Here is a 12,500-nt window from a genome sequence, read left to right as displayed (position 1 = left end):
CCTTTAAAAAAAAAAAGTATATTAAGTTAATTACTGAACATTACGTTGTAGAGTAATTTTTCCTTGTTCAGCTGGAAGGTGGGCGAGAGGAGCTCCCTTCAGGCACTTAACCCGTGCCTGCCGAGTGACATGATAGGACGTCATAGCAGACCACATGGCTGGCCGGTCCAGCTTGCGCGCGGCAACACCCCAGAGCGCGTGGAGCGGGCCGTTCGGCTTAACGCAGGGGACTCCCGCCAGGCCACTGCCAGATATCACCAGAGGTTAATTGCTCTCCGGGATTTCTGACGGCAGGGAGTAGTGGGTTGAAGGCAGGGGAGACGTCTGTGGTGCTGGCGGTCGTTGTTCTGGCGGCGGCAGGGGTTGCGTGAGGTGCCGGGGGAATGTCTGTAGCGTTGGTTGGCAGCTTCGTGTCGCGAGGAGGTTGGTCTTTTATGATTAGGGGAGGCTGGGTAATGCTGGTTGAGGTGTGCGTCTGGGAATTCGTGTCGTTGGTATGTACGGATTCCTTGGGACGTGGGCAACGCAACCTCCACGGATGGGAGTTCTGAAACCAGGGTGCTTTCTGAAGCCAAAGAAATCCCAATGAAATCTTTCCTGCCTTCCTATTCCCTAGATGCCCTTGGACGTCCAGAAAGTTGCCAACTGTCATAGCAGTTTTGTTGTAGAGAATGTTTGTGACGTGCCTTCAAGTGTGGAAGAGAAAGAGCTGCATCGAGGGGGGGGGGGGGTAAAGAAAATGCGACATCAAGCACAGACCGTGGGAGGGTGTTCTGGTTAATGAGGCCACAGGAGGTGTGTCTGTGCCGTTTGACTCCTATTTCTTATTCTCTGTAAGATGGTGGTGTCCATTTCCCCTCTATTTTGCATTGCTCTTGGTAGCATTAACCCAAAAAAAAATTCTTTAGAGGTATTGGTGGTACTAGGAATCCCAGGGAAATGGTCAATTTAGGTAATGATTGGTTCTTGGTCAGTGGTGGGGTTATTCCTTTCCTGAACCCTCACCTGGAATAGGAAGTTTTTGTCGAATCAGATTGGTAAGATAAAGCTAGGTCACGTTTGAACGATGGACTTTGCCATGTGGCATCACGGCCTGGCTGCACGCTCAGTCCTAGTTTGAGATTTCTTCGCCATTCTTGTTGTCCTATGCTTATTAATTCCGTCGACAGTTGTAAATAGTAGCAGTGTACCACTTATGACCAAATTTAATGTTGCGGATCAGACCTGTTCTAGAAATTTTAAGGGACGTTTGGGTAGTATTCCGAACAAGAAAGAATAACAATCAGTTTAATCCATCTGTGACCGTATTGAAATCTCTTGCCATCACAGACTGAGTGATACACATGACCCGGCAGTAACAGGTTAACCAAGTTGGCATTGCTGAGTAGGCCAAGGTGGGAAAGGATGATGGCAAGGCTGACTTAATCATATAGGAAGGATGAGGGTTTGATGACTTACCAAATGTGTAATTTTTGTTTATAGACTTGCTCTACAGGAGTTAGTTGCTAGTTCTTGTTGATTGGAGGTCATAGTGTCCTGCCATGCCACTATCCCATTCTGAACAACTATGAATGTGTTTGTAATTAGAGTTAGGTAATGGAGGTGTACTTCATTTTTGGTTAGTTTGATACAACTGTGAAAGTTTGCCAGAATTATTATTGGATTTATTACACATTTTAAAGGGAGAAAAAGGCTTTCAATTTGAGGCAATAGTAGAAAAGTTAAAGTCGGTCCCATATTCATATGGTACATGTTCATAGAGGAACATGCTTTTTTAAAATCACAGGATGGCCAGTTCCATTCTGTCCTGATGTTGAACCCAGGAAAGTAGAAAAGTTACCTTTTTGATTAAAAAAAAAATATATATATATATATAACATTAACACTAGTAACTATTAGTTCCCTAGAGCTCCCCAAAATTGCCCTAGGAGAGTTGGTGTTAAGTCATATTGGGTAAACAATTTATCAAGAAATGTTTTTCATAGACCTGAAAGGACATTACTGTTCTAATGCCCAAAGTAGTTATGTTTAAAGGGAATGATATGTAGAATGTAGATAGTTTTGTGAAGCTCATGTGTTAATAATTGATATGTCATTATCTAAAATATATTAGATCCTTTTGAAACATGACTTTCTTATACCATGTACATTATATTTATTTATATATGTTATATGTATGTATGCATATTTATTTATTCATTATATATATATATATATATATATATATATATATATATATATATATATATATATATATATATATATATATATATATATATGTGTGTGTGTGTGTGTACATGTACATGTATATATACACAAAATTTTCAACTGAAACTGCCCAAATCTACCATCTGTTTGTGGGCAAGTAGGATTTTGTTTATTGTAGCAATTATTGTAGTCATGGTCATTTCTCTCTCCCTCTCCCTCCCTCCCTCTTCCCCAATATAAATATAGATATATCAGTGGGTCCTCATAGTATGTTGAATTGATTATGCACATTTAGTCATAAAGGGTTGACACTATTTTAAAGTTTATTTTCACTGGCATTAAAATTTGCTATACCAACATTGTTTTGTCATAACAATCAGTAAATCAGAGAATATAGGGTAATTCTTTTATTTATTTATTTTTAGATTTAAATTTTTTTTTTTTTTTTTTTTATTCATTTTAGTTAATCCCACCCCAACTGTCTGTTAGGTATTTGATATAACCCATTCATCAACCCAAGAAATCATTCATTGGTTATAAAAAAAAATAATAATAATAATAAAAAAAATAATTGAGTTTGAAATCTATCTTTAGTGATTAATTCTATTTGTTTTGTAAGATTTGAAGCCTTTGATTTGTAAGTAATAAAAATTTGGTTTCTTTCAGATTATTATTCAAGGTTTTAAGAGCTACAGGGAACAGACGGTTATTGATCCATTTGACCCACGGCACAATGTAGTCGGTATGTCTATTCCTTCAAAGGTTGTTGACTTGAAAACAAAAATTTTGTGTTGTGTTATACAGAACAACTTTTGACTAGTCTTAGGAAGTTTCAAAGGTAACTCCTCTTTTTTCTATTTCCAGTTGGGCGAAATGGATCGGGAAAGAGTAACTTCTTCTATGGTAAGTTAGATACTGCTTATAGATTAATGATCATTCTTTAGTGTCATCTAGATAATTGATACTTTTTAAATACTCCCAAAATAAAATGGAAAATATGTAACTCTTATTATATCTCGCTCAACAGCTATTCAGTTTGTGTTGAGCGATGAGTTCTCACATTTGCGTGCAGAGCAGCGCCAGGCCCTCCTCCACGAGGGTACTGGCCCTCGCGTCATCTCTGCTTTTGTGGAGATAATCTTCGACAATCAGGATGGCAGAATACCCGTGAGTTATCCTTAGAAGAATTTTTCTTTAAATTTTTCTTGCAAAATATTTGATAACATGCTTTTGTTTCCCATCAGTACTGCAAGTAAACCTAGTAGTTATATAAGTACTTATACATTATTTTAATCTTGAATCATTGCAGATTGACAAAAATGAGGTATGCCTCCGTCGTGTCATCGGGGCAAAGAAGGATCAGTACTTCCTTAACAGGAAGGCTGTCACGAAGCTTGATGTCATGAACCTCCTGGAGTCAGCTGGTTTCTCTCGCTCTAATCCCTACTACATCGTCAAACAGGTAAGCCATCTTAGTCTCTCAGGCTTCATTGATTAAAAAAGATTTTAGTTGCTGTTGTAGAATGCAGTGCACATTTTTCATAATCTTTACTTCATTATCTCTCTCATTATAGGGTAAAATCAACCAAATGGCAACAGCACCTGATTCGCACAGATTGAAGCTCTTGAGAGAGGTTGCTGGAACACGTGTGTATGATGAGAGAAGAGAAGAATCCAAAGAAATTTTAAGAGGTAAGAAATCCATTCCCTTGGTGCACACATGTAATAAATTTGGGGCAGCTTCATATAGTGGTATTCTTTTCTCTTTTGTGTAGTACATTGCCAATGCCGCCAGCTCTCAATTAGTCTTGCTATGTAATTTTGAATATGTTACTATATGTAGATACAGGATTTTAAACATTTCTAATACCCCTATAACTTTCGTGCAGAAACTGAAAGTAAACGAGAAAAGATTGAAGAATTTTTAAGAACTATTGAGGATAGATTAAAGACCCTAGAGGAGGAAAAGGAAGAGCTTAAGGAGTACCAGAAGTATGATAAGATGCGAAGGGCCCTTGAGTACACCATACACGACAGAGAGTTAAAGGAAACCAGAAAAAAGTTGGATGATGTAAGTATGCACCTTTGTCATTTGTGCCTATATTTTTTAGATTTTGCTACATAAGTATTGAAATTTGTTATCTACTTTCATTTTAGTACGAGTAGAGTATATTAGACTAATGGAAATAGACCAGATTTTAGATTATGTGTTTCTCACACACACTTTGTAAGCATTTTATCAGGTTAACAAATACTAATTCTATTTTCAATTTTTTCTTTCTTTCTTTCCTGTTGCAGATGGAGAATCAACGGAAAAACTCTGGTGCAGAACAAGAGAAGTTAAGACAGCAGTTGCAGAAAGCTCAAGATGCTATCAAAACATCTTCCAAAGAAATGAAAGATATCAAACAAAAGCTAGGACAAGTAAGTTTGTGTTTTCTGTGTTACTTTTCTCTGACCAGTTTTAGATTCATTCATCTTACATGAAAGTTTATACAAAATAGTCAAGGATTATGAATTGCAAAAGGTTATTTTAAATAGATTTGACTGAAAATATTGTATAAATGTAAATAATGAAAGTGATACACATTAATCAAAGGTTTCAAGAATTTTGTTTATAGAGAAAGCAATTGCTTTGTTTACCTATGTATCTCCTTACTTTCGTGTTTGTTGAAAGATACAACTGAAGTTAGATTATGTTAAAGAATAGGTGAGTTCATTCATACATTTTGATATATTCAAAGAAACAAATTCATCCCTGTGAATTTTTATTCTTACCTTAGGTCAAGGAGGAGAGAGACACCTTCAATATGGAACAGCAGCAGTTGTTAAAAGAAAAGACTAAATTGGAATTTACAATAAAAGATTTAGCAGACGAAGTACAAGGTGATAACAAATCCAAAGAAAGAGCCGAGAAAGAGTTACAAAAACTGCGCTCAACTATATCTCAGAAAGAAGCTGAACTAGAAGCCATCAGACCTCAGTATGAAGAGATGAAAGCTAGGGAAGATGAGGCACAGCGAGAGTAAGTGTTGTGCTAACTCCTCCTACCCCCTTGGTATTAGTATTGATGATTATGAAATAGCCCATTGTTATAGCATTCTAGACTGTGTATATATATGGCTCAAGTTCGTTATTTCTTACCATCATTTTTCTTCTTTTCCTTTCCAATAGGTTATCCTTAAAAGACCAGAAGCGCAAGGAACTGTATGCAAAGCAAGGTAGAGGGAGCCAGTTCACATCAAAGGAGCAGCGTGACCAGTGGATCCAAAAGGAATTAAGGTATAAATCTTTTACTGTTTATCCATACTTTCACAACTTTCTTATTTGAAATACTGAAATACCTTCCAAGTATTTTTTTAATGGCTTTGGAAGATCATTTTCATCTGGAGAAATATTTTGAATCATATTTTCTGCCATGGTATATATCTCCATTTTGTAGCAGTCTCTCTTGAAGTGAAGTGATCACATATTCAGTTTTGTCAATTTTCACTGGAAATTCATGTCAAACGACAGAATTTGCTTTGTTTTTAAATGTTGATTACTCTAACTTCTGAAGAGATGAAGTCCATCATCATCATATCATTACATCATTTTCACCAATAGCCTCCCTTCTACATGTCTGTTTTCTGCTTGATCCTTGCAGCAACAAAATTGCATCTTCGTAGTTGTAGATCAAGGGCTGTTTGTGTGTGGTGTCATAATTGTGTGTGCTCTTGTTGGCCTCGCCATTATCCCCTAGCATAGATATATATTATTTTTGTATATTTATATAACTTTAAATATGTATTCCCCTTTCTGTCCATACTCCCTTTCTATTTCCCATAAATAATTTTCCAGAGGAAGAAAAACAGTGGCATATTTAGTTTACTGGTTTGGTGTGTGTATTTTGTTTTGAATAATAGCAAGTTTTCTGCATGATTTCCTTGCATTGCCAGTGGTTCATTATTAATTTTTGTTGCATTTCTATACCAATAGATTATGAGTATCCTACCATAACATGATCTAGAAAGTCATGGCTACATGTCACACTTATCACTGGATTTGTTTTGATGTTTTTGCATCAGTGCTCCCACGCACTTCAAGGTTCCATGTCTTCATTATTGTTACTATGTGTCTTTTTTTATTTATTTATTTGTTTTTATCAGAATTAGATATACTTTTATTTATTTTATTTATTTTCAAAGTGTTTCTTACTTCAGCATTTATTTTTGTTAGACTGATTATACAGACTTTTCTGTTAATCTTTTTATTTATATTTTATTAGAATTTTTATTTATTTTATTTAATTTTATTTTATTTTATTTTATTTGTTTAATCCAGGGCAAAAACAATATATTTAGGGGGATGGAAGGTCTAAGATAAAATGGAAGACTTTATGATCATTGAAAGTCAGGGTTAATTATGTACTTACATTTTTTAACCCCGTCCTGACGGGTCACATGTACATACACCATAACAAACCACTTGGTCTGCTGGGTATGCTGTATACACATGGAGCGGGAAGTTCCGCTCATGTAGCAGACTCCCGTACCTAGTGTGTGGAAGTCGCCAGAAATCACAAGTGTTTGTGACGCTGAGCGATTTCTGATGCCCAGACCCATTGGGTTAACATACATTAGTATGTGTAATCACAATATTTCATACTTGATCTTGAATAAGTAATTCTTTCTCTCTCTCTCGATATTGTTATGGTTATTATTATTATTATTATCAACTTTAATAATTATTATAGTGTTATGAACATTAACTAATAGGAAATGAGAAATAAACTCAGAAACTCAAGGTAAAAGGATAAAAAAAAAAGGGGAGAAGCTTGGCTCATTGATCACTAAGTACTTGTGGACCCATCTGTGTAAATAAACTTGATAATCTAAAATCTCAGCATAAAGGGTTAAATGGATTTTTTATGATGAAATGATAGGAAATGAATGATAGAGATGATGATTATTGGATAGCAGCTTTTAATTCTTCTAATATTTACTGTTATTAGTATTACTATTACTATTATTAAATATTATTATTTTGTATCATTACCACTGTTAATGCTATTACAACTGCCACTTCCATTACTCATATTTATTGACTTTTTACCTCAAAAGAGGGTAGTTGTTTTGGATTGTTTTTAGGCTAGCCTATCAGGTTGATGAAGTTAAATAAATACATATATACAGTTCCTTAGTTATTATATATTTTTGTTTATATATTTAGGGTAAAATAAAAATTACTTTTATATATTCTAGTTAACTTCAAGCTTACAAAGGGCTGGGTTAGATAATATTAATGCTTGTAAAAGAGTAGGTTATTGAAAAGCTGTCCTGATAGAGAAGCTCCAGTCTTCATATCTGAATGTATTCCAAAACCTTTCATTCTCTCTTTATCTGTCACTTCCTATTCTTGAATCATCTTACACTTCTTAAAAATTTGTTATGTGGACTTAAAGTGATTTGTTACTGGCTCTTCAAACAACCATTTCACTTATTTCATTGAATGACCTTGGGGATTGACCTGTCCTATCACTGCTCTAACAACAGTGCTTAGTTTACTATTATTTCTGGTAGTGTTATTTATCAGTTACATTTTTTAATTGTTATATTATTGAAGTAGTGGTAGTTCTCACTTTTTTCTTTATTTGGTTGACCTTGTGTGCTGCTTTTGTCATTTTTTCTACCACTTCAACAACTATCAGAAGCACTGCTGTTGTTATTTATAGTTTAAACTCCTTTTTTTTTTTTCTTTATAATACTCTCCTGTGACTACCTTAACCACTACAATAATCATTTATAAGTACTCTTCTTTTGTGGTTAGAGTTAGTGATCTGGCTATTTCACTGTTTCTGCATTCTAGAATTGGTTAAATTTTCCATAATCTGTTTAAGCTCACCACTTCCCCTCTTTCTCTGTTCTTTTAATCTCTTTTCAAAGGAAAGTGCCTATAATGACGTACTTGAATCCTCAAGAGTATTTTTTTGGAAAATCCTACTTCAAAATGCCTGAAAAGTTCAAGTAACTTGGAACTTTATCAGCATTTGATACTGATAACATTTTGAATTGTTCAGAAAGTGAATGTAATGCAATGAATGCTTAATATGGAAATGCAGGCATGAAAACAAGGTATGGTCTGCAATTTTTTTTTTTTTTTTTTTTTTTTTTTTTTTTCTGGTGTTCAGGATGTTTAATGCCTTTTGCCGCACAAAATGTAAGTACTGTACAGAAATCCGCCATGGATCCTCACCTGCTTCGTGGCCTTGTCTCGCTCGTTTGGGAGATTCAGGTACGTCTTCTACCATCCAGAATTGATCACTGGTGCTAGCTACTCATTATGCAAACTACAGGCTGTCCTCTTTGCTTGCTTCATTCTTTTGTTGTTTACTTATTGACCAGTTTTTGTTTTTATCTTTTTTTATTTATTTTTTTGTTTGTTTCTATTGCATGGCTACATTGCATGAGCTTTGCTGCTTCTTCCTGTCTGACAAGGTGATAGAGAGTGGTGATTTGATGAGCCATGTTCCTACTTTGTCCTTGTCACACGGGCTTGTGCTTTGTTCATTCCCAAATTTTCAGCCCTTTCAGCAACAGATAGGGGAGTAAGGAAGAATTTTTTTTACTTTTTTTCTTTTAATTTGTTGGAGGAATAGATTTGTTGCATCCCATTCAGATAAGTCATATATTTATATAAAAGTACCGTTTGGGGGTCTCCGTTTTTATTTTCTCACTTGGTTATGTCACCTCTTTGAAAGCGAGAGTTGAAATTCGTTTCCCAAAAAGGTGAACGGTTTCAAGATCAGTGGTGGATAAGGGAAGATGGTCCTTGAAGCTGCATTTGAGGCAAAATAGCTATCATTCGTTGGTTGTTACTTCCTTTTGGATCAACAATACTAGAATATATACTGTACCTGTTTCAGTCTTTATTTAAGTGATGGGAAGGTATCCTAGCCCGGCCCACCACTGCGCCAAAAGATCTGGTGATAATAATATACGATCTTATGGGATTATAATGTGCTTTGTCTGATTTAGTTTTCATTGGAATATGGTTACTTAGCTTTTACGTTCCAAAGGTGCAGTGACACCGAGGCATCGCAGTTGGACAATAGCACTTCATAATTCAAAAGAAGCGACAGAGATGGAGTATGCAGCTTTAGAGATTGCTCCAATAAGGCCTTTTTTTCCTGTGCAACAGAAGGGAAACTTGCCTTATTGAAGATTGGCCCAAGGTGCATAAACCATTGGTCGATTTCCAAACCATCCTTAACCCCCAATAGGTAGTTGTTGAACGGTTAGCACTCATTCGAATGTTCACCCGTGGTCTGAAAGGGTTGGAGAAAGGGACTTATACGTTCATACATTCGTTCATGAAAAGTTATTTCCATTAACTTCTTGAGAGAGAAAGTTACCGCCTCCCCATAGTTGGGGTTGGGTGCCAGAGAGAAAGAAAGAGATGCAAGGCCCATACAAGTGGCAGTGTATTCTAGTCCCTTTCTTCTTCCCTGTTGCAGATCGATAGAACGCGCGATGAGTGAAAAAAAGGACCAAATCAGGCGGCTTGATGAGGAGATAAATCGAGATGGGGAACGGAACAAAGAATTAGAGAAAAGATTGCAGGTTGGTATTTTCACTTGGTAAAGCTAGGGACGGAAGATGCTTCGGGGTTATTTGCCTCGGGTGTCTTTGTGCTTTCTTACAGCTTTTCATTGTATGGTATTGAAGGCCCAGGCTTTGGTTGTATTAATATCAGGGTTAGTCTTTTGTCATGGAATTAATACATTTGTAGAGATGTGTATGTATTAGGAACTGTCTTTGTGTGTGTGTCACATCCAAAGTTTTTTTTGCCTTCAAGCACTTTTAGGCTTCTGATGAATGTCTTCATGCTTTCTGGACAGTCTTAAACATATACATGTTTACAAATAGTAATAGTTTTAAGTATAAGTCAAGTCAGAATAGATGGCCGCATATGTAAAAGGTAAGTTAATAAGTTAAGGAAAGAAGAAACAGATGTGTCTAGATTAGGCACTCGTTAGTATTATTGTTGCTACATTTATGTTGCAGAGTGTGTGTCTGTACATATATTTATTTTATATGTATATTTTTTTTTCCATACATGTTTGTTTTATTTATTTATTTTCATTGTTATTTGGCTTTCTTTTTATTGGACCCCCCCCCCCCCCCCTCTTCTTCTTCTTCTTCTTCTTCTTTCTTCTTCTTTCTCTTTTCTTTTTTTTTCTTTCTTTTCTTTCTTTTCTTCTTCTTTTCTTCTTCTTCTTCTTCCCTTTTCTTTTCATTTCTTTTCTTTTCATTTCTTTTCTTTTCTTTTCTTTTCTTCCCTCTCTCTCCCATGTTTACCAAAGTTATTTTGTTACATTATGATTTTACATTTTATTTGTCATATTTTATTTGTTTAAATCTTCCCACTGCTCTCTTTTATATATGGTTTTGCTTTTTTTTATTGTTATTATTATTATTATTATTATCATCTATTTTTGTTATTAAAGGGAATATAGGACCTCAGGTTCATTTTCCAGAGCCTGTTGAGGTAGCATCTTTTCTATTTCTTGGATCAAATATTCAAATGTTCACAAGAGAGATACTCAAGATTTCAGGTCACCTTATGTCAGTAGATACGGAGTGAGGGAAGGTAATCGCAGGTAGCTGGCCTCACTTTACCCATTTGGGAACCTTCATGCTTTGTGAATGCCACATCTTCTTTATTATTGTTGTCTGAAGAGGCACTACTGATAGGTATGGTTTGTTTCAGGCTTTGGGTGCTTGCTTCTAATGTATATATAATTCTTTATCTTTATAATTCCTTACCTTTGCTATTTTTCTCCCTTTCTTGTCTCTTTCCACTTTTATGGCAGATGTTGCTGCCTAAAAATGATCACTGAATTGCATATTAAAGACAGTGCATGATTGCTTTTACTTTTCCCCCCTTTTTTTTCTCTTGTGTAATTTCTGCATGACTCTTGTATTTCAGGAAGCTTGATATGGTAGTGAGATGTGTCTGTATGATGCTGGATGTTACACCTCTTTATTGTCTTGGATCAGAGTAACTCTCCATGTATGATTATGTAAACATGTATCCTTCCTGCTGTAAATTTTCTCCCCCAATTTTTGAAACCAGACACAAATATCAAAAGAAGAAATCATCACAAGCCATCGACAGCCTCTTTCATCCAAATCACACCCTGCGCAACATCAGTCACCATCATTATTCCAAAAATCATTATTTTAAAAGGCACAGAAAAGCTCCACCAAATCATCGTTAACGTCAGGTGTTTGTCTCCTCCGTCACCTATCCTTTTCCTGTTCCCTTACACCCCCCATTCCTTGTCCTACCATCCTCCTGTCCAGGTCTCTCAACAAGGCCGTGAAGTCTAAGCAGGACCAAATTCAACGGCTGGAAGATGAAATTTCGCGTGATTCTGAACGGAGAGTACAACTTGATAAGAAAGTTGAGGTAGGAGATGCATGAATGCCAGGGAGAAATCAGACACTGATTGGTATACAGTACTTGGAAGAGGATGGAAAGAGGTTTTTGTTATTTATTTATTTTTTGTTATTGTAAAAGGATTAGGAGAAGGTAATTCGTCCAGTAAATGCATCAAATAGTTACAATGGTTGTCCTTAGAGTGAAATCATTAGTAATAATGTCTGCATGGGTTGATATATTTATTTACTTGTTTACTTTTTAGTTTTCTTTCTTTTATGTGAGTAATACATAGATGAACATAAATAATTAAGGGGGTTTTGCAAGTTATTTCATTGTGGTTGGTTGCCAGCCATAAGGGAAGTTATTTTCTCAGCTTTCCATCCTCTTGCAATGTGATGTAGTGGGGGCAAGGCAGGCAGTAAAATTGGCATTTAATTATCCTTAGGTGGTGGATGTAGTGCTGTTTCATGCAAATGAATCTGGTGGCAGAAAATGAATTAACCCATTTTGAGTCACTCTGACTAATGCATGAAGATAAAGTCTGATCACCCAAATTGTGCTCTTTGAACAACTAGTGTTAGTGTGTGCAAATAGTAATGGGATCGGTATTAGCTTGGGGAGCTCATGCCACAAACCAGTATTCTGGGGGGAAATAGTGTGTGTACTACCAGTCTAGCACATGGATTTTAGAAGGTTTGGCTAGAAAGAATATGTGCTCATTGTAAGTGGTGGTGTTTCTATGGTAACTGGTGATTTTTTCCAGCACAGTGGAAACTAGACTTCTTTATTCATATGTTGTTTTTATGTCAAAAGACATTCTTTGGTGGGTATAATTATTGTTATTACTTTCCAAAGGTAAGTGTAAG

General features: G+C 35.8%; 1 protein-coding gene across 1 annotated transcript in view; it reads left to right on the top strand.

Moving 5' to 3' along the window:
- The window catches only part of LOC119580388 (structural maintenance of chromosomes protein 3-like), a 23,110-nt gene that overhangs the window by 762 nt on the left and 9,848 nt on the right, over positions 1 to 12,500 (top strand). Inside the window, exons 2-11 of the mRNA XM_037928513.1 lie at positions 2,875 to 2,950; positions 3,073 to 3,111; positions 3,236 to 3,375; positions 3,518 to 3,670; positions 3,783 to 3,900; positions 4,098 to 4,279; positions 4,507 to 4,632; positions 4,992 to 5,233; positions 5,383 to 5,490; positions 11,556 to 11,661. Of these exons, the coding sequence (XP_037784441.1) occupies positions 2,875 to 2,950; positions 3,073 to 3,111; positions 3,236 to 3,375; positions 3,518 to 3,670; positions 3,783 to 3,900; positions 4,098 to 4,279; positions 4,507 to 4,632; positions 4,992 to 5,233; positions 5,383 to 5,490; positions 11,556 to 11,661 (1,290 nt within the window). The remainder of the gene's footprint in view (positions 1 to 2,874; positions 2,951 to 3,072; positions 3,112 to 3,235; positions 3,376 to 3,517; positions 3,671 to 3,782; positions 3,901 to 4,097; positions 4,280 to 4,506; positions 4,633 to 4,991; positions 5,234 to 5,382; positions 5,491 to 11,555; positions 11,662 to 12,500) is intronic.

The sequence above is a fragment of the Penaeus monodon genome, chromosome 13 (genome assembly GCF_015228065.2).
Source record: "Penaeus monodon isolate SGIC_2016 chromosome 13, NSTDA_Pmon_1, whole genome shotgun sequence".
NCBI classification, from domain to species: Eukaryota; Metazoa; Arthropoda; class Malacostraca; order Decapoda; family Penaeidae; genus Penaeus; species Penaeus monodon.
This window is presented reverse-complemented; position numbering and strand designations above follow the sequence as displayed.